Source organism: Trichomycterus rosablanca, chromosome 27 (assembly GCF_030014385.1).
Source record: "Trichomycterus rosablanca isolate fTriRos1 chromosome 27, fTriRos1.hap1, whole genome shotgun sequence".
Taxonomy (NCBI): domain Eukaryota; kingdom Metazoa; phylum Chordata; class Actinopteri; order Siluriformes; family Trichomycteridae; genus Trichomycterus; species Trichomycterus rosablanca.
The window spans coordinates 8556674-8577118 of NC_086014.1; the positions used below are offsets into that span (position 1 = coordinate 8556674).

General features: G+C 42.0%; 1 protein-coding gene across 1 annotated transcript in view; it reads left to right on the plus strand.

The window, feature by feature from the left end:
- Window positions 1–372: 372 nt before the first annotated feature.
- nhsb (Nance-Horan syndrome b (congenital cataracts and dental anomalies)) overlaps window positions 373–20445 on the plus strand; it is a 102204-nt gene continuing 82131 nt past the window's right edge. Inside the window, exon 1 of the mRNA XM_062989573.1 lies at window positions 373–652. Coding sequence (XP_062845643.1) covers window positions 373–652 — 280 coding nt within the window. The remainder of the gene's footprint in view (window positions 653–20445) is intronic.

Here is a 20445-nt window from a genome sequence, read left to right on the forward strand (position 1 = left end):
CAAAATCCATTCCGGGTTTTGAATCTGTTCTTTAAAACCCCTTCCAGCCTCTCAGAAGCTGTGAGAGAGAACGGGGAACCCTGCAGCAGCTGAGAGATCAGCGTGCAGGATCAGGATCCAGAGAAGGAGATCGGGATCAGGATCAGCAACAGAGGATCAGGAGGAGGAGGAGTGCGGACAGATCTTTATTGGAGGGAACCCGCCGCTTCCAGCACTCCATCATACCGGTGTGATGAAGTGAGATGGGAGAAGTCATGGAGGCCCCTATGCTGGATTTATGGAGTTGGTCCTGATTGTTCAGCGCTGTTTTTGTACGTTTTGCCCCTGGATTAGTTTGCACCCTCGGTTCGGAAGGTTTAGGATTTGCGCAAAATGCCGTTCGCCAAGCGGACGGTAGAGCCGCAGTTGCTGTGCAGGCAAGACGCAGCCGGTGAGGAGGGTTTGCTGTTCGAGGACCTGCGCTGCACCGGGAACGTGGTTCTATCCCGCATTCTCCGGCAGCTAGCGGATCTGGCCCGGCATGCCTGCTCCATCTTCCAGGAGCTGGAAGACGACGTGGTGGCTACAAGTCATCGTCTGCACCGGCTGCACAGCAAAATAGGCCAGATGCAGCAGACCACAGGCGCGCTCGATCCCAAACTGGAGGCTGTGCGTAAGTACCGGTTCTGTTTCTGACACTGATCTGATGTGGAACTATTTTTTTGGTAAGGTGTCGGGCCTGTTCACACCCCCCTCTATTCATTATTATGTATCACACGCCTGCACGCGTGACCCACAGCATCTGCATCCCGCCCAACCTGCGCTTTTGGGTTTTGCCATTAACAGTCGGGGTTCCAATGCTTTAATGCATTCATTAATAAATTCATTCATTTATCTTCTCCCGGGTTGGTTCGGCCCAAAAGAATACCAAATACTGAATTATTGCTGGTTTGAATGGGCAGTGCTGGTCTTGTGTCCAGAACACACCAATGCTGCCAATGCTGTATTAAGTCATACTGGTTTTTACTAGTCACCAACCAGAATTTTGTGTGTTTTTGCTAATTATTTATTATAATTTGATGTGTTTTTTTATGAGCAACACAGTAGCACACAGAAAGAAGGTCCAGGGTTCCTCCGGGTGCTCCGGTTTCCTTCCATAGTCCAAAAACATGCGATCAGGCCAAATGGAAATGCAGCGGTACCTTACAGTGGAAACGAAACAAATTGTTTGTTAGTTAAACCTATTTTTCCCATAAGAAATAATGTAAATAAAATTAATCCGTGCCAGACCCCCCAAACCACCCCCTTACCTAACCAGTGCTGGTCTTGTGTCCAGAACACACCAATGCTGCCAATTCTGTATTAAGTCATACTGGTTTTCACTAGTCACCAACCAGCATTTTGTGTTTTCATGCTGGTTATGATAGTTCTTCTTGTTTTTATGCTTGATATGATTATTTCTGCAGGTTGCTAATTAGCATTTGATGTGTTTTTTTATGAGCAACACAGTAGCACACAGCAAGAAGGTCCAGGGTTCCTCCGGTTTTCTTCCATAGTCCAAAAACATGCGATCAGGGCAAAGGGAAATACAGTGGTACCTTACAGTGGAAACTCAACGGCAATTGGTTCTGGGAGTGGCGTTGAGTTTAAAAGGCGTTGAGTTTAAGGTATTTTTCCCATAGGGTGTATGGGAAGCATGGTCCCATGGAACTGCATATACAGTAGACCCTGGACTTACGAAATTTAATTGGTTCCGAAGGGCTGTTCTTAAGTGAAAATGTTCATTAGTTAAACCTATTTTTCCCATAAGAAATAATGTAAATAAAATTAATCCGTGCCAGACCCCCCAAACCACCCCCTTACCTAACCTTTCTAATGTCTTAAATGGTCTTTTTTGTTATAAATACAAGTATATTTTCCTTAAATCTTATCTTGTCTATTATAGAATAGACATTACTGTAATAAACAATAATGAACAACAATACAATCACATTTCAGTACAGTATGTGTGCTTTACTATACACCATAATACATTTCCTTCCTTTTTTTATAAAATGTATCTATCAGAAACAACAATAACTTTTGTAATTGCATGAAAGAAAGAATACATTACTCAGCGACTTCCTTCTTCTCTCTTACTCACTGTCCCCTCTGTCTGATACACAGTGACGGCTACTGGCAGGAGTAATTATACAACAAATATAATAGATTTTTTCTCAACACTAAGATTTTTCTGCACATTCTTTAAGGCCATTTTAATATTGAATTTTACAAAATATAAATGGTCGGAGTGAACTTGTTCGTGACGTCATGTGTTTTGCGAATTTCCGTTTGTAATCCGAAATTTGTTTGTATGTTAAGTTGAAAAAGATCGTTCGTAACCCAAAATGTTTGTATGGTAAACTGTTCGTAACTCAAGGGTATACTGTATTTTAGGCTAACACTTATACACTGAAAATATAGTATAATAGTTAAAAATCAGTTAAAAATCAGTCAAAAATACAATTAAACTGGCACTTTACCTTTACTTCTTTATTTTCTTATGCTTCTTAATTAGTAGAGAGAACAAATAAGCAGTAATAAAGAGAGGTTTAGTTTTTTTTATGTTGTTCTTTTAATACATTAACTTACATTATTATTTTTTTAATGATGTGTTTTAGACTCTTTTGGAAAAGCTGATTCTTACAATTCCTCAGAACCCCGAGCTATATTTAAAAGTTTAAAAGTGAAACAGTGAGGAGAATTCAGCTGAACACAGATACATGTGGAGCTTTTTCAGAGTAAATTTGAGGGTTATTCCACACAAATGCATATTCTCATGTCTCATGTTCGCGTGACGTACCGCACCGCTCAAGCCGAGCACTGAGCAAAGTAGCAGTCGCACACATGTTGAGTTTAAGGGTACAAATTTCTCAACGAAGGGTATTGAGGTTATAAGATTGAGTTTAGGGGATGTTGAGTTACAAGGTACCACTGTACTTAATATTGCCCTTGGTATAAATGAGTGCCCTGTGATGGACTAGCAACCTGTCCAGGGTGTTTCCTACCTTTCGCCCAGTGAATCGTATCCACCGTGACCCAGAGTAGAACAAAAAGTGGTAAAACAGATGAATATGTTTTTTACTTTGTGTATGTTGATTGTTGCCGGTTGCCAGACAGGATTTAGTTTGGCTTTTTATGCTGGTTTAGATAGTTGTTTCTGGTGAAAAACAAGCATTTATACTATATTGCCAAAAGTATTCTCTGGTCTGCCTTCACACGCATATGAACTTGAGTGATATCCCATTCTTAATCCATAGGGTTTAATATGATGTCGGCCCACCCTTTGCAGCTTTAACAGCTTCAACTCTTTTGGGAAGGTTTTCCACAAGGTTTAGGAGTGTGTTTATGGGAAGTTTTGACCATTCTTCCAGAAGCGCATCTGTGAGGTCAGACACTGATGTTGGACGAGATGGCCTGGCTCGCAGTCTCTGCTCTAATTCATCCCAAAGGTGTTCTATCGGGTTGAGGTCAGGACTGTCATTCCCAATCGCTTCCACTGACAGTTGACTGTGGAATATTTAGTAGCGAGGAAATTTCATGAATTGTTGCACAGGTGGCATCTTATCACGGTACCATGCTGTAATTCAGTGAGCTCCTGAGAGCGACCCATTCCTTCACAAATGTTTGTAGAAGCAGTCTGCATGCCTAGGTGCTTGGTTTTATACACCTGTGGCCATGGAAGTGATTGGAACACCTGAATTCAATGTTTTGGATGGGTGAGTGAATACTTTTGGCAATATAGTGTATATGCTAGTTATATTGTTCGTATTCTGGTCATTTACCAGCATTTGTTTTTTTTTTTTTTTCAATTATGTGTTTTCATTCTGTTTTATCACATCTTTTAGGAGATATCCCTGTCAGTAAGCTTCTACTTGCAGCCACTGGTCCATGTTTGACATAATACTGCCATGACATCTGAGACTATTTCCATGGAACATTAAATTTAGCATCGTGATTGTTACAGTCTTATGCTAAGGTCTAAGCAGCCCTGGTCGAATTCCTTGTCTTGTTTATTTCTAAATACACTGATCAGCCATACCATTAAAACCACCTCCATGTTTCTACATTCACTGTCCATTTTATCAGCTCCACTTACCATATAGAAGCACTTTAAAGTTCTACAATTACTGACTGTAGTCCATATGTTTCTCTACATACCTTTTTAGCCTGCTTTCACCCTGTTCTTCAATGGTCAGGACCCCAACAGGACCACTACAGAGTATGTATTATTTAGAGCAGGTGGTGGATCATTCTCAGCACTGCAGTGACACTGACATGGTGGTGGTGTGTTAGTGTGTGTTGTGCTGGTATGAGTGGATCAGACACAGCAGCGCTGCTGCTGCTGGAGTTTTTAAATACGTGTCCACTCACTGTCCACTCTATTAGACACTCCTACCTAGTTGGTCCACCTTGTAGATGTAAAGTCAGAGACGATCGCTCATGTATTGCTGCTGTTTGAGTTAGTGTCAGTGGTCACAGGACGCTGCCCACGGAGCGCTGTTAGCTGGATATTTTTGGTTGGTGGACTATTTTCAGTCCAGCAGTGACAGCGAGGTGTTTAAATACTCCAGTGGCACTGATGTGTCTGATCCACTCATACCAGCACAACATAAACTAACACACCATCATGTCAGTGTCACTGCAGTGCTGAGAATGATCCACCACCCATAGTCATTTTCATTATCACTTTTTACTAGTCAGGGTTGCAGAGTGTCTGGCACCACTCAGAAATACTAGCCAGAAGGCTGGAATACACCTCGGAGAGGGCACCATGCCCTTTTACTGATGTTCACTTGCATACTTAGTGAAAATTACTTGCAGCCAGTTCAACTTCTGTATGTTTTTGGTGGGAGGCTGAATTTAGTAGCCATGCACCACCATGCGCCTCTGTACAGGTTGACTTAAGGCCCTACCTAATTCACGGCTGTAAAAATCATGTCACGGACCGGCAGTTAAGTTAGTGTAACAGACTATTCTGTAGTGTAATATGCTTTTTCTTGCTTATGGTTATTAGGGTCCGATCAATAACCAATTTTATTACTTTTTGCGTCCCCCTGTAATCTCCGTCTGACCCCTGTGGGACTGTTGCCCTCATGGCAAGTTAAAATACAACACTAACAAGAACAAAAGATTCTGCCACAATATTATTCCAGACACTCCGTGTAGTTTCAACCGGCCTATTACCGGAGTGTGTGCCTGCTTTTGTTATGTACCAGGGAGCACAGCATGGGTTCTTTTTGTTAAACGGCTCCCACAGAGCTTGGCAGAACTGAGATAACATTGGCAGACTGGCTGGTCTGGTTGCCTACCCCCCACTTTTGGCTAGTGAGAGTCTGAGCGTCTCCTCACAGGGGCAAAGGGCATGTCAGCCTTGAGTTCTGGTGTAAAGGTTGTTCTCAGGTCAGGTAATCAAGTGGCCACTGGCTACCCCTTAATTTATAATTACACTTCCAGACCAGCCATGGCAAATGTGGCTTTAATCTTAGTGATGAATAGTAAGGTGTCAGCCTGAGGGAAGGAAGTGATGTCAAAATTGATGTGAATAACGACCACTATAAGTACTTGGGTGGTTTAGAAGTATATTTGGCGAGTTATAATCTTAGAGGTGCCACTGACCTGGTTAGGCTCTACAGCTCATCATGTCTGATAGAGGCAGGGCTAGATGGTTCATTAACTGGTTGCTGCTGTAACAGTGACTCCTATTGTGTGGTTGAGGTGCTGAGACAAGCGGTCTAAGCACCTCAATAAGTCCACTGCTGTCTGGTGAAAAGAAGAGCCCCATGACCACATGTGTGTCAAGGAGCATGTGCTAATCTGCGGTCCTTCTTGGGGGAATGTGCAATGGGGGAAGTTGGCCATGTCATGTTTATATTTGTGATATACACTGATCAGCCACCTCCTTGTTTTTACACACACTGTCCATTTTATCGGCTACACCTACCTAGCACTTTGTTGTTCTACAATTACTGACTGTAGTCCGTCTGTTTCTCTACATACTTTTTTAGCTTGCTTTCACCCTGTTCTTCAATGGTCAGGACCCCCACGAGACCACCACAGATCAGGTATTATTTGGGTGGTGGATCATTCTCAGCACTGCAGTAACACTGACATGGTGGTGGTGTGTTAGTGTGTGTTGTGCTGGAGTTTTTAAATACCGTGTCCACTCACTGTCCACTCTATTAGACACTCCTACCTAGTTGATCCACCTTATAGATATAAAGTCAAAAGACGATCGCTCATCTATTGCTGCTGTTTGAGTTGGTCATCTTCTAGACCTTCATCAGTGGTCATAGGATGCTGCCCACGGGGTGCTGTTGGCTGAATATTTTTGGTTGGTGGACTATTCTCAGTCCAGCAGTGACAGTGAGGTGTTCAAAAACTCCATCAGTGCTGCTGTGTCTTATCGACTTATACCAGCACAACACACACTAACACACCACTACCATGTCAGTGTCACTGCAGAGCTGAGAATGATCCACCACCCAAATAATACCTGCTCTGTAGTGGTCCTGTGGGGGTCCTGACCATTGAAGGACAGCATGAAAGGGGGCTAACAAAGCATGCAGAGAAACATATGGAGTACAGTCAGTAATTGTAGAACTACAAAGTGCTTGGCTGATCAGTGTACTAATACTAATGACAAAGCCAATCAATTAAACTGTTTATTTGTGATCTTGGTTAAACAGAACTGATAAGCATGTTGATTGAACTAATGTTTTAAGGTTTGGGGCTCACCCCCATCCTAACCTGCGTCACTTTGATGAATTGCTACAGCGATTCTGACATTAGTTCATGTAAACATTGTACGAAAATTGATGCATGTGCCGGTGTGTGGTCTGTGGAAGTGTGTATTTGTTGTGCGTGTGTACGCAAGTGTATAGTATCTGGTGTAAACATGTAATAAGAGGAGACGGCCTAAGCGTAAGTGAGCTCGCTGTGCCTGGCAGTCAAAATAAACAGAGTAAAGTGGATGGTCTCTGCACTGGGATTGTATGGCTTAGTGAGGCTGTAATTTTTGCGTTCCGAGCTGAACAATAGAATTAAAGAAGAATGAATCTTCAATCATAGTTTTGAAATATGATGGAAATCTAACCTGTCATTGAAATATTTATTCGATGTCATTGCATTTTCAGGTTTTACTATTGCCGTGTACTGTCTAGGGTCACGTAGGGGTCTGGCTTTTTAGACTCTTTGGGCGCTATGCATTGACACACCATGGACAGGACACCAATCCTACCCTTCTTGGCCATCCCCACCTCGAACATAGCCAATGTTTGAATGTAAACAGATTTCGAATCCTGCACCCCAGTGGTAGTGGCCTAGCGTAATGTTGACATACATTTATTAGACTTTTTAGACACGTTCAATTCCCTCTTTGTTGCACTGTCGACCTCCAGCTCATGTGTTATCCATGCGGGCAGATCTGATACCTATTGGGCTCTTCTTTTCAACAACCAGCGGACTTCTATATGAACAGTCCTCTAATAACACCCTATAATAAATATTCCTCCACCACTTGTATCAACACCTCAAGCTTTCCCTCCCTCAGACATGGCCAATTGTTCCTGTAGAGCATCCAACCAGACCAGTGTCCTAGCTTACACAGGCAGCCAAAACTTAACAAAAAACAGTTAGTCTGACCTTTTTGTCGTTGATGAGGATGTCTAGGATGTCTATAAGTTTTGACCATAAGTTTTGACAACCCCAAATCAGAAAAAGTTGAGACAGCATGGAAAATGCAAGTTTCTTACATTAACTTTGACTTTTATTTAATTGCGGATAGGATGAATCTGAGATATTTCATGTTCTGTCTGGTCAACTTCATTTCATTTATTAATAAACATCCATTCCTGCATTTCAGTCCTGCAACACATTACCATTCCTTTTCATCACACTTAAAAGACGTTTTGGCACCGAGGATACCAAGCGATTTAGTGTTTCTGCAAACACGTCTTAAGATGTGTAACAGTACGGGGTCATCGTCCCATTTTACGTTTTAAAATTCTCCACACATTCTCTATTGGGGACAGGTCAGGACTGCAGGTAGGCCAGTCCAGTACCCATACCCTTTTCTTCCCCAGCCATGCCTTTGTAATGTGTGCAGCATGTGGTTTTGCATTGTCTTGTTGAAAAATGCATGGATATCCCTGGAAAAGATGAAGTCTTGAAGGCAGCACATGTTGCTCTAAGATCTCAATGTACTTTTCTGCATTAATGCTGCCATCACAGAAGTGTAAATGACCTTTGCCAAGGGCACTGACACAACCCCATACCATGACAGACCCTGACTTTTGTACTTGTTCCTGATAACAGCCAAAAAAAGACCTGTAATGCTGATTCATCTGACCATAATACACGTTTCCACTGTGTGATGGTCCATCGTAGATGCCTCCGAGCCCAGAGAAGTCGATGCCGCTTTTGGACATGGTTAACATAAGGCTTCTTTTTTGCACAGTAAAGTTTTAAGTAGCATTTGTGCATGTAACTCTGTATTGTAGTGCTTGACAAAGGTTTGCCAAACTAATCCCTCACCCATGTGGTCATATCAGCTATTGTTGAGTGGCGGTTCTTGATGCAGTGCCGTCTGAGGGATGGAAGATCACAGGCGTTCAGCTTAAGCTGCACCCTTGGTCTTTATGCACTGAAATTCCTCCCGATTCCTTGAATCATTTAATAATATTACGCACCGTAGAGGGGAGAGGAGAGATACGCAAATCCCTTCCAATTTTTCTTTGAGGTACATTGTTTTGAATCATTTAAATCATTTTCTCACACATTTGTTGACAAACTGGAGATCCTCTGGAGATCCACCTCGTTACTATCCCTAAATTGCCCCTGTTCCAACTTCTTTTGGAATGTGTTGCAGGCCTGAAATGCAGGAATGGAGGTACAGTGGTGCTTGAAAGTTTGTGAACCCTTTTCTGTATTTCTGCATAAATATGACCTAAAACATCATCAGATTTTCACAAGTCCTAAAAGTAGATAAAGAGAACCCAGTTAAACAAATGAGACAAAAATATTGTACTTGGTCATTTATTTATTGAGGAAAATGATACAATATTACATATTTGTGAGTGGCAAAAGTATGTGAACCTTTGCTTTCAGTATCTGGTGTGACCCCCCTTTGCAGCAATAACTGCAACTAAACGTTTCCGGTAACTGTTGATCAGTCCTGCACACTGGCTTGGAGGAATTTTAGCCCATTCCTCCGTACAGAACAGCTTTAACTCTGGGATGTTGGTGGGTTTCCTCACATTAACTGCTCGCTTCAGGTCCTTCCACAACATTTCGATTGGATTAAGGTCAGGACTTTGACTTGGCCATTCCAAAACATTAACTTTATTCTTCTTTAACCATTCGTTGTAGAACGACTTGTGTGCTTAGGGTCGTTGTCTTGCTGCATGACCCACCTTCTCTTGAGATTCAGTTCATTGGCTGATGTCCTGACATTTTCCTTAAGAATTCTCTGATATAATTCAGAATTCATTGTTCCATCAATGATGACAAGCCGTCCTGGCCCAGATGCAGCAAAACAGGCCCAAACCATGATACTACCACCACCATGTTTCACAGATGGGATAAGGTTCTTCTGCTGGAATGCAGTGTTTTCCTTTCTCCAAACATAACGCTTTTCATTTAAACCAAAAAGTTCTATTTTGGTCTCATCCGTCCACAAAACATTCTTCCAATAGCCTTCTGGCTTGTCCACGTGATCTGTAGCAAACTGCAGACGAGCAGCAATGTTCTTTTTGGAGAGCAGTGGCTTTCTCCTTGCAACCCTGCCATGCACACCGTTGTTGTTCAGTGTTCTCCTGATGGTGAACTCATGAACATTAACATTAGCCAATGTGAGAGAGGCCTTCAGATGCTTAGAAGTTACCCTGGGGTCCTTTGTGACCTCGTCGACTATTACACGCCTTGCTCTTGGGGTGATCTTTGTTGGTCGACCACTCCTGGGGAGGGTAACAATGGTCTTGAATTTCCTTCATTTGTACACAATCTGTCTGACTGTGGATTGGTGAAGTCCAAACTCTTAGAGATGGTTTTGTAACCTTTTCCAGCCTGATGAGCATCAACAACTCTTTTTCTGAGGTCCTCAGAAATCTCCTTTGTGCGTGCCATGATACACTACCACAAACATGTGTTGTGAAGAGCAGACTTTGATAGATCCCTGTTCTTTAAATAAAACAGGGTGCCCACTCACACCTGATTGTCATCCCGTTGATTGAAAACACCTGACTAACACCTGACTAATTTCACCTTCAAATTAACTGCGAATCCTAGAGGTTCACATACTTTTGTCACTCACAAATATGTAATATTGGATCATTTTCCTCAATAAAACCACTGTATATTAACAAATGAAATGAAGTTGAGTATATAAAACATGAAATATCTCGGGTTCAAACTGTCTGCAATCAAATAAAAGTCAAAGTAAATGTAAGTAACACTGCATTTTTATTTTATTTGCCCCAACTTTTAATCAACATGGTTGATTACTAGCCAAGCAAGAAAGCAGTATACCATTCTGATCATGCTTTCTACATCACACATGAGCCTCCATTGACCTGGAAGTGAAATTGCTATGGATAAAACATCATCCTTCGAGCTTCGGCTGGCATCACGCAGGGCCGAGATCTGATTGGCCAGCCTCTGAGCTTACAGCATAAGTGCTTTTATCTTTTATAGATTGCCCTGCAAACACACACGTACACAAAGACAGGCTAAGTAAAAGAGTGTAGCACATAGCTCATGGGTATTCAATTCAATTCAATTCAATTAGTTCCACAACAAGAGCACTTTATTGTTATTTAGTGGGTCTCTGGTAGAAAGGGTCAATAATATTGTTATAACTGTTCACAGGGGAGTGTTTTGAAAAGCTTTCATAATAATGAAGTCATGTTAATGTTGATAAGTATGTGGACTCCATATCATGAGTTTGCTGGACATCCATTCCAAGTAATAAAAAGTGTGCCCACATTCAAAGGATCCTCAAAAAGTTTCCGCACTTTTATATTTTGGTTGGAAACAGTGAGGGCAGGAGGTGTAGTAATCGGTCGTATCTGAGAGACTGAGAGAGAGCTTATAGTCCGGATTTAGCGCCATCTGATTTCCACCTTTCTGGACCGCTCAAAGAAGCTTTAATCAGGAGAAGATTTTCATGTGATGATGATGTGAAAGCAGCGGTGCATCAGTGGCTATGCCCTCAACCAAAAACCTTTTGACATAATGTGATGTAATTTGTTTTTGAAATTCTTAATAAATAGAGTTAAGTGCTGAAACTTTTTTACAACCCCAAATCAGAAAAAGTTGGAAAATGCAAATAAAATAAAAATGCAGTGTTCCTTACATTTACTTTGACTTTTATTTGATTGCAGACAGAATGAACCTGAGATGTTTCATGTTTTGTCGGGTCAACTTCATTTCATTTATTAATAAACATCCATTCCTGCGTTTCAGGCCTGCAACACATTCCAAAAAAGTTGGGATGGGGGCAATTTAGGGCTAGTAATGAGGTGAAAAAACTAAATAATGATGCAATTTTAAACAGGTGATTGTAATCATGGTTTGGTACAAAAGCAGCATCCAGGAATAGAGTTTTTGATGAGCAAAGATGATCAGAGGATCTCCAGTTTGTCAACAAATGTGTGAGAAAATGATTGAAATGTTTAAAAACAATGTACCTCAAAGAAAGATTGGAAGGGATTTGCATATTTCTATTTCATTAAACTATTCAAGGAATCGAGAGGAATGTCAGTGTGTAAAGACCAAGAGCACAAGCTTAAGCTGAACACCTGTGATCTTCGATCCCTCAGACGGCACTGCATCAAGAACCGCCACTCAACAATAGCTGATATAACCACATGGGTGAGGGATTGCTTTGGCAAACCTTTGTCAAGCTCTACACTACAGAGTTACATGCACAAATGCCACTTCAAACTTTACTGTGCAAAAAAGAAGCCTTATGTTAACCATGTCCAAAAGTGGCGTCGACTTCTCTGGGCTCGGAGGGATCTAGGATGGACCATCACACAGTGGACATCTGTATTGTGGTCAGATGAATCAGCATTCCAGGTCTTTTTGGGAAAAAATGGACGCCGTGTGCGTTGGACCAAAGACGAAAAGGACCATCCAGACTGTTATCAGGAACAAGTCTAAAAGCCAGGGTCTGTCATGGTATGGGGTTGTGTCAGTGCCCTTGGCAAAGGTCATTTGCACTTTTGTGATGGCAGCATTAATGCAGAAAAGTACATTGAGATCTTAGAGCAACATGTGCTGCCTTCAAGACGTCATCTTTTCCAGGAACGTCCATGCATTTTTCAACAAGACATTGCAAAACCACATGCTGCACACATTACAAAGGCATGGCTGCGAAAGAAGAGGGTATGGGTACTGGACTGGCCTGCCTGCAGTCCTGACCTGTCCCCAATAGAGAATGTGTGGAGAATTTTTAAATGAAAAATGTGACAACGACGACGCTGTACTGTTGCACATCTTAAGACGTGTTTGCAGGAACACTAAATCACTTGGTATCCTCGGTGCCAAAACGTCTTTTAAGTGTGGTGAAACGGAATGGCAACATTACAAAGTGGTAAATGCTTTACTGTCCCAACTTTTTTTGGAATGTGTTGCAGGCCTGAAATGCAGGAATGGATGTTTATTAATAAATAAAATGAAGTTTTTTTTTTTATTTGCATTTTCCATGCTGTCCCAACTTTTTCTGATTTGGGGTTGTAAAACAAAGCCTCGTCCTCACCAGAGCTGGGATTTCAAATACAATACATCGTATCAAATCTCAGCTCGTTCATCTAGGGAGGGAAATGCCAAATAGGGGCCTCATACCTGATGTAATTACGATCTCTGCTGGCTGATTGATGGCAGCTGCACAGAGTAGAGGAATAATATGATCAGGGTGTGGCTCTCCGTGCATAAAGCTGATCCTCATATGAACTCGCGTCATGCAGGTGAAAAGATGCAGTTGGCTACTGCACACATGTCAGAGGGGGCGTGTGTCAGTTTGCTCTCCTCAATCGGGGCGGGGATCAGCACCAGTAGAGAGGATTCTTGAAGCCCTTTGTGACTAAGCTAGAGCTTTAAAGCACCGTCAGCTGTTTGATTGTCTGCAGTTCATTCCAGCTTGACTACGGCAGATTGAAAGTAGACGTGTCTTTAATTTATTTCTCATCATCATTTTGCTAGACAGTTTACTTTACTGACAGACATTTCAGATGAAAGCTTGCATTATCACAGGCTCTGTAATTAAGCTGAACTTTGTTGAGACATGCTGCTGAAGGTGGGGCAGTTTTTCATTTTATTGCTGCCTCTGACTGGGGCAGATGGATCAGTTCAAAGGTTCATGAAGTCCTTGCCTGATGTTTGCCCTGAGGTGTACCTGCCCTAACATTAGGGTTAACACAGTCTAATGGAAAGAAGTGTTAAACAACTTCCTCTAAAATAATCAATCATGACATGATGTCGGCCCACCCTTTGCACTCTTCTGGGAAGGTTTTTCCACAAGGTTTGGGAGTGTGTTTATGGGAATTTTTGACCATTCTTATAGAAGCACATTTGTGAGGTCAGACACTGATGTTGGACGAGAAGACCTGGCTCGCAGTCTCCGCTCTAATTCATCCCAAAGGTGTTTTGTTGGGTTGAGGTCAGGACTTTATGGAGCTTGCTTTGTACACTGGTGCGCAGTCATGTTGGAACAAGAAGGGGCCATCCCCAAACTGTTCCCACAAAGTTGGGAGCATGAAATCGTCCAAAATCCCTTGATATGCTGGAGCATTAAGAGTTCCTTTCACTGGAACTAAGGGGCCGAGCCCAACTCCTGAAAAACAACCCCAACAAATAATCCCCCCTCCACCAAACTTTACACTTGGCACAATTCAGTCAGACAAGTACCGTTCTCCTGGCAACCACCAAACCCAGACTCGTCCATCGGATCGCCAGACGGAGAAGCGTGATCCGTCACTCCAGAGAACACGTCTTCACTGCTCTAGGGTCCAGTGGCGGCGTGCTTTACACCACTGCATCCGAAGCTTTGCATTGCGCTTGGTGATGTAAGGCCATGGCTGCTCGGCCATGGAAACCCATTCCATGAAGCTCTCTACGCACTGTTCTTGAGCTAATCTGAAGGACACATAAAGTTTGGAGGTCTGTAGCGATTGACTCTGCAGAAAGTTGGCGACCTCTGCGCACTATGCTCCTCAGCATCCGCTGACCCCGCTCTGTCATTTTACGTGGCCTACCACTTTGTGGCTGAGTTGCTGTCGTTCCCAATCGCTTCCACTTTGTTATAATACCACTGACAGTCGACTGTGGAATATCTAGTAGCGAGGAAATTTCACGACTGGACTTGTTGCACAGGTGGCATCATATCATGGTACCACGCTGGAATTCACTGAGCTCCTGAGAGCGACCCATTCTTTCACAAATGTTTGTAGAAGCAGTCTGCATGCCTAGGTGCTTGGTTTTATACACCTGTGGCCATGGAAGTGATTGGAACACCTGAATTCAGTGATTTCAGAATTGAGTGAATACTTTTGGAAATATAGTGTATATACTGGTGCTGGTCATAAAATTAGAATATCATGGAAAAGTTTATTTATTTCAATAATTCCATTCAAAAAGTGAAACTTGTATAGTATATTCATTCATTACACACAGACTGATATATTTCAAATGCTTATTTCTTTTAATGTTGATTATAACTGACAACTAATGAAAACCCCAAATTCAGTATCTCAGAAAATTAGAATATTGTGACAAGGTACAATATTGAAGACACCTGGTGCCACACTCTAATCAGCTAATTAACTCAAAACACCTGCAAAGGCCTTTAAATGGTCTCTCAGTCTAGTTCTGTAGGCTACACAATCATGGGGAAGACTGCTGACTTGACAGTTGTCCAAAAGACGACCATTGACACCTTGCACAAGGAGGGCAAGACACAAAAGGTCATTGCTAAAGAGGCTGGCTGTTCACAGAGCTCTGTGTCCAAGCACGTTAATAGAGAGGCGAAGGGAAGGAAAAGATGTGGTAGAAAAAAGTGTACAAGCAATAGGGATAACCACACCCTGGAGAGGATTGTGAAACAAAACCCATTCAAAAATGTGGGGGAGATTCACAAAGAGTGGACTGCAGCTGGAGTCAGTGCTTCAAGAACCACCACGCACAGACATACAGTGGGGGAAATAAGTATTTGATCCCCTGCTGATTTTGTAAGTTTACCCCCTTACAAAGACTTGAACAGTCTATAATTTTTATGGAAGGTTTATTTTAACAGAGAGAGACAGAATATCAACAGAAAATAAAAAATTCTGAGAAAGGTGAGGTCAGTCCAGAATTACACGGGAGGAGCTCGTCAATGATCTCAAGGGAGCTGGGAGCACAGTCACCAAGAAAACCATTAGTAACACACTTCGCCGTAATGGATTGAGATCCTGCAGTGCCCGCAAAGTCCCTCTGCTCAAGAAGGCTCATGTACAGGCCCGTCTGAAGTTTGCCAATGAACACCTGAATGATTCAGAGAAAGCTTGGGAGAATGTGATATGGTCAGATGAGACCAAAATTGAGCTCTTTGGCATCAACTCCACTCGCCGTGTTTGGAGGCAAAGAAATGCCCGGTGGGGATGGTGTTCTTGGGGTCAACTTACAAAATCAGCAGGGGATCAAATACTTATTTCCCCCACTGTAAGACATGGGTTTCAGCTGTCGCATTCCTTGTGTCAAGCCACTCTTGAACAAGAGACAGCGTCAGAAGCGTCTCGCCTGGGCTAAAGACAAAAAGGACTGCTGAGTGGTCCAAAGTTATGTTCTCTGATGAAAGTAAATTTTGCATTACCTTTGGAAATCAAGGTCCCAGAGTCTGGAGGAAGAGAGGAGAGGCACAGAATCCACGTTGCTTGAGGTCCAGTGTAAAGTTTCCACAGTCAGTGATGGTTTGGAGTGCCATGTCATCTGCTGGTGTTGGTCCACTGTGTTTTCTGAGGTCCAAAGTCAACACAGCCATCTACCAGGAAGTTTTAGAGCACTTCATGCTTCCTGCTGCTGACCAACTTTATGGAGATGCAGATTTCATTTTCTAACAGGACTTGGCACCTGCACACAGTGCCAAAGCTACCAGTACCTGGTTTAAGGACCATGGTATCCCTGTTCTTAATTGGCCAGCAAACTCGCCTGACCTTAACCCCATAGAAAATCTATGGGGTATTGTGAAGAGGAAGATGCGATACGCCAGACCCAACAATTCAGAAGAGCTGAAGGCCACTATCAGAGCAACCTGGGCTCTCATAACACCTGAGCAGTGCCACAGACTGATGGACTCCATGCCACGCCGCATTGCTGCAGTAATCCAGGCAAAAGGAGCCCCAACTAAGTATTGAGTGCTGTACATGCTCATACTTTTCATGTTCATACTTTTCAGTTGGCCAACATTTCTAAAAATCCTTTTTTTGTATTGGTCTTAAGTAATATTCTAATTTTCTGAGATACTGAATTTGGGGTTTTCATTAGTTGTCAGTTGTAATCATTAAAATTAAAAGAAATAAACATTTGAAATACATCAGTCTGTGTGTAATGAATGAATATAATATACAAGTTTCACTATTTGAATGGAATTACTGAAATAAATCAACTTTTTCATGATATTCTAATTTTATGACCAGCACCAGTATATAAACTTTTTCACTTTTCTTTGTCAAGTACCCATATATTAAAATGAAGTTGAATAATAGAGCAGAACGAGGCTTGTAGAATCAACATTTTTTTCAGCCACAGTGCCCTACTTTTACTTGGCTACTGGGTTTGACAGTACTTTTAATGTTTAATGCCCTTTGATTTGCAATGGAGAAACATCAAGGCTCCTGCTAAAGCCAGTCATAGAGACTACAAGGCAAGGCCGCCTGACACGCTCACCAGAAAAACAAGGTCGAGAAGAGATACTTTTGGACTATAAGATGATTTACTTTTGGTCAATGTGAATATGAGAGGAACTATATTAATGCAGATATTATTTTCTTTGGATGCCTTTTTTTCTGATCAGGTGCTTGGATACACTGTATACACCGATCAGCCATAACATTAAAACCACCTCTTTGTTTCTACACTCACTGTCCATTTTATCAGCTCCACTTACCATATAGAAGCACTTTGTAGTTCTACAATTACTGACTGTAGTCCATCTATTTATCTACATACATCAGCACCCCCACAGAACCACCACAGAGCAGGTATTATTTGGGTGGTGGATCATTCTCAGCACTGCAGTGACACTGACATGGTGGTGGTGTCTTAGTGTGTGTTGTGCTGGTATGAGTGGATCAGACACAGCAGCGCTGCTGGAGTTTTCAAATACCGTGTCCACTCACCGTCCACTCTGTTACACTTTTACCTAGTTGGTCCACCTTGTAGATGTAAAGTCAGAGACGATCGCTCATCTATTGCTGCTGTTTGAGCTGGTCATCTTTGAGCTCTTCATCAGTGGTCACAGGCGCTGCCCACGGGGCTCTGTTGGCTGGATATTTTTGGTCGGTGGACTATTCTTAGTCCAGTAGTGACAGTGAGGTGTCTGATCCACTCATACCAGCACAACACACACTAACACACCACCACCATGTCAGTGTCACTGCAGTGCTGAAAATTATTCACCTCTGTAGTGGTTTTGGGAGAGTCCTGACCATTGAAGAACAGCATAAAAGGGAGCTAACAAAGCATGCAGAGAAACAGATGGACTACAGTCAGTAATTGTAGAACTACAAAGTGCTTCTATATGGTAAGTGAAGCTGATAAAATAGACAGTGAGTTTAGAAACAAGGATGTGGTTTTAATGTTATGGCTGATCACTGTAAAGGTGCTATTGTATACAGTATGTGGACATCACATTCCACAACAATAAGGGTCATCATCACCCCCTCATACTTTTCCCACAACCACGACTATAACCGCCTTCACTCTTCACTCATGAGCAGTGGTAGCTTAGTGGTTAGCGCTATGGCTTATCAATCATAGGGTTTGTGTCTTGGCTGCACCACTCGAGCAGGGCTTTTAACCCTCTCGGCTCCAGGGCCGTGTATAATGTCTGACCCTGCACTTTTGACCCAAAATAACATCTTTTCTTTTATTTTTAAAAGTTGTCTATGGGAAAATATGCTAGGACTGCTGCTAAAAATGCTTCAACGTCAATATTTTACGTCAATGCATCGTTTTTAAAACTATGTTTATAAATGATCCTTTTTCATTTCTACAATGTTTCTATTCATATAACCATTCATATGATTCCCTCAACACTACTGGCTGCGTGAATGACCTAAGTCGTGTTTGGTCCAGTAACTGTCTTAAGTGCAGTCTTAAAAAATGTCGTCTGTAGAAGTCAGAGGCCGATTGTTGAGAGCTTTCAAAGAGAAGCTATAAGTTTTCCAAGACCCAAATCATCAAAGGTTTGGGAATAATTAAAACTGGCACAAAACAAAAAGGTGGTTTGTACACTGTGCAGAGCTTTGATGGTACCACAGCAGCACTAGCACCATGTTGCACGTCTATATTGTTTCATTATGCTTCTTAACCGTGGAGATCTTGGAATACCATATTCCTTAGCGAGTTCAGTTAGGGCGCATGAGAAGTGGCAAAACCTTTACTTCTATTTTGTTTTATTAAGCTTCTTAATCGTGGTAATCTTGGAATACCGTATTTCTTAGCGAGTTCAGTTAAACCGCCGCGCACTTTGCTTTGTTGGGCTCACGATTTTTGTGGTTGGCGCTGTGCTCAAAGCACAAAAAGCTTCTCATGTGAAACACTTACCACTTTGTTTACATGATTAGAATGTGAAGTAAGTTTCGAGTGAATGTGTAGGTTAGAATCTGGGCTCATTCTGTCGTTACTGTATGTTGGACTTAATGAGACGTGGCTACATCTAACTATTTTATTTCTGCTAAAAGTTTAAGCACGTTGCTTTGTGTACGGGATGCCATAAACACATGTTGCACTTTGTTTAATATGGAGCACTTGAGAATTTGTTAATTAGTTAGTTTTGTGGCCTATTATTACGCCGTACAGTTTGTTGTTAAAATAAAAGAAGCGTAAATGAGTTTCTGAATATAATTTTTTGGAGGAAAATTAATCATTTAGATTAATCGACTAATCGATAAAATAGTCTTATATTAATCGATAGAAAAATAGTCATTAGTGCCAGCCCTAAATGTGCCCATTCGGTCTAAAGTTGGGCACTGATGTTGGATGAGTAGGTCTATGTCTTAATCAACATGCCAGTACGACTCAACTTTGTGCAGGCTACTTTCACACCAGACCATGTCTTTATGGACCATGCTTCATGCACAGAGGCACAGCAATGCTGAAACAGGAAGGGGCCTTTCACAATCTCTTATCTTAAAATTGAAAGCGTATTACATTACATTATTAATGTTATATAAATAATATTTACATCCTTTGGGTTTACACTCTCTTTAGGTTTGGCTGAAATACAGACTTAGTATCCATTTCAAAATCAAATGTGATCATGAAATATGCACTCAGTGATGTATCAAGCTACCACTGCTGAGATTTGGTTTTGAATCTCAGCTGTGCTATTGATCCCTGTGTAAGATCCCTTGGCCTTTACACACTGAAATTCCTCCCGATTCCTTGAATCATTTAATGATATTATGCACTGTAGAGGGAGAAATATGCAAATCCCTTCCAATCTTTCTTTGAGGTACATTGTTTTTAAAAATCTCAATAATGCCGCTCAGGTGGCGCAGCGGTAAAAGACACGCGCTGTAGGGACCGTAGGGGATGCTCTCTCAGGAACGGGGCGGTTGCGCCCTCTGCTGGCTGGTTGGTGGCGCCTGTATGGAGACGGGAGGGGGTGTGGCGGAGTGTGTGATCCTCCGTGCACAGTACTCTGCCACGCTACACTCGTCAAGTGTGGGTGATAAGACGGTCGATTGGCTGTGCACGTTTCGGAGGAGGCGTGGAACAGCCTCGTCAGCCCCAATCAGGAGCAGGAATCCGCACTAATGAGAGGATGATAGATGGGACGAAATTGGACGTGCTAAATTTATTAAAAAAAAAAATAATTAATTAAAAAAAAAAATCTCAATAATTTTCTCATGCATTTGTTGAGGGATCAGATCCTCTGATCATCTTTGCTCATCTAAGACATCAAAGCCTTTCCTGGATGCTGCTTTTGTACCAAACCATGATTACAATCACCTGTTAACATCACCTGTTTGGAATCACATCGTTATTTAGTTTTTCCACCTCATTACTAGCCCTAAATTGCCCCCGTCCCAACTTTTTTTGCAGGAATGGATGTTTATTAACAAATTAAATGAAGTTAAGACAAAACATGAAATATCTTGGGTTCTGTCTGCAATCAAATAAAAGTCAAATTAAATGTAAGAAAGACTGCATTTTATTTTATTT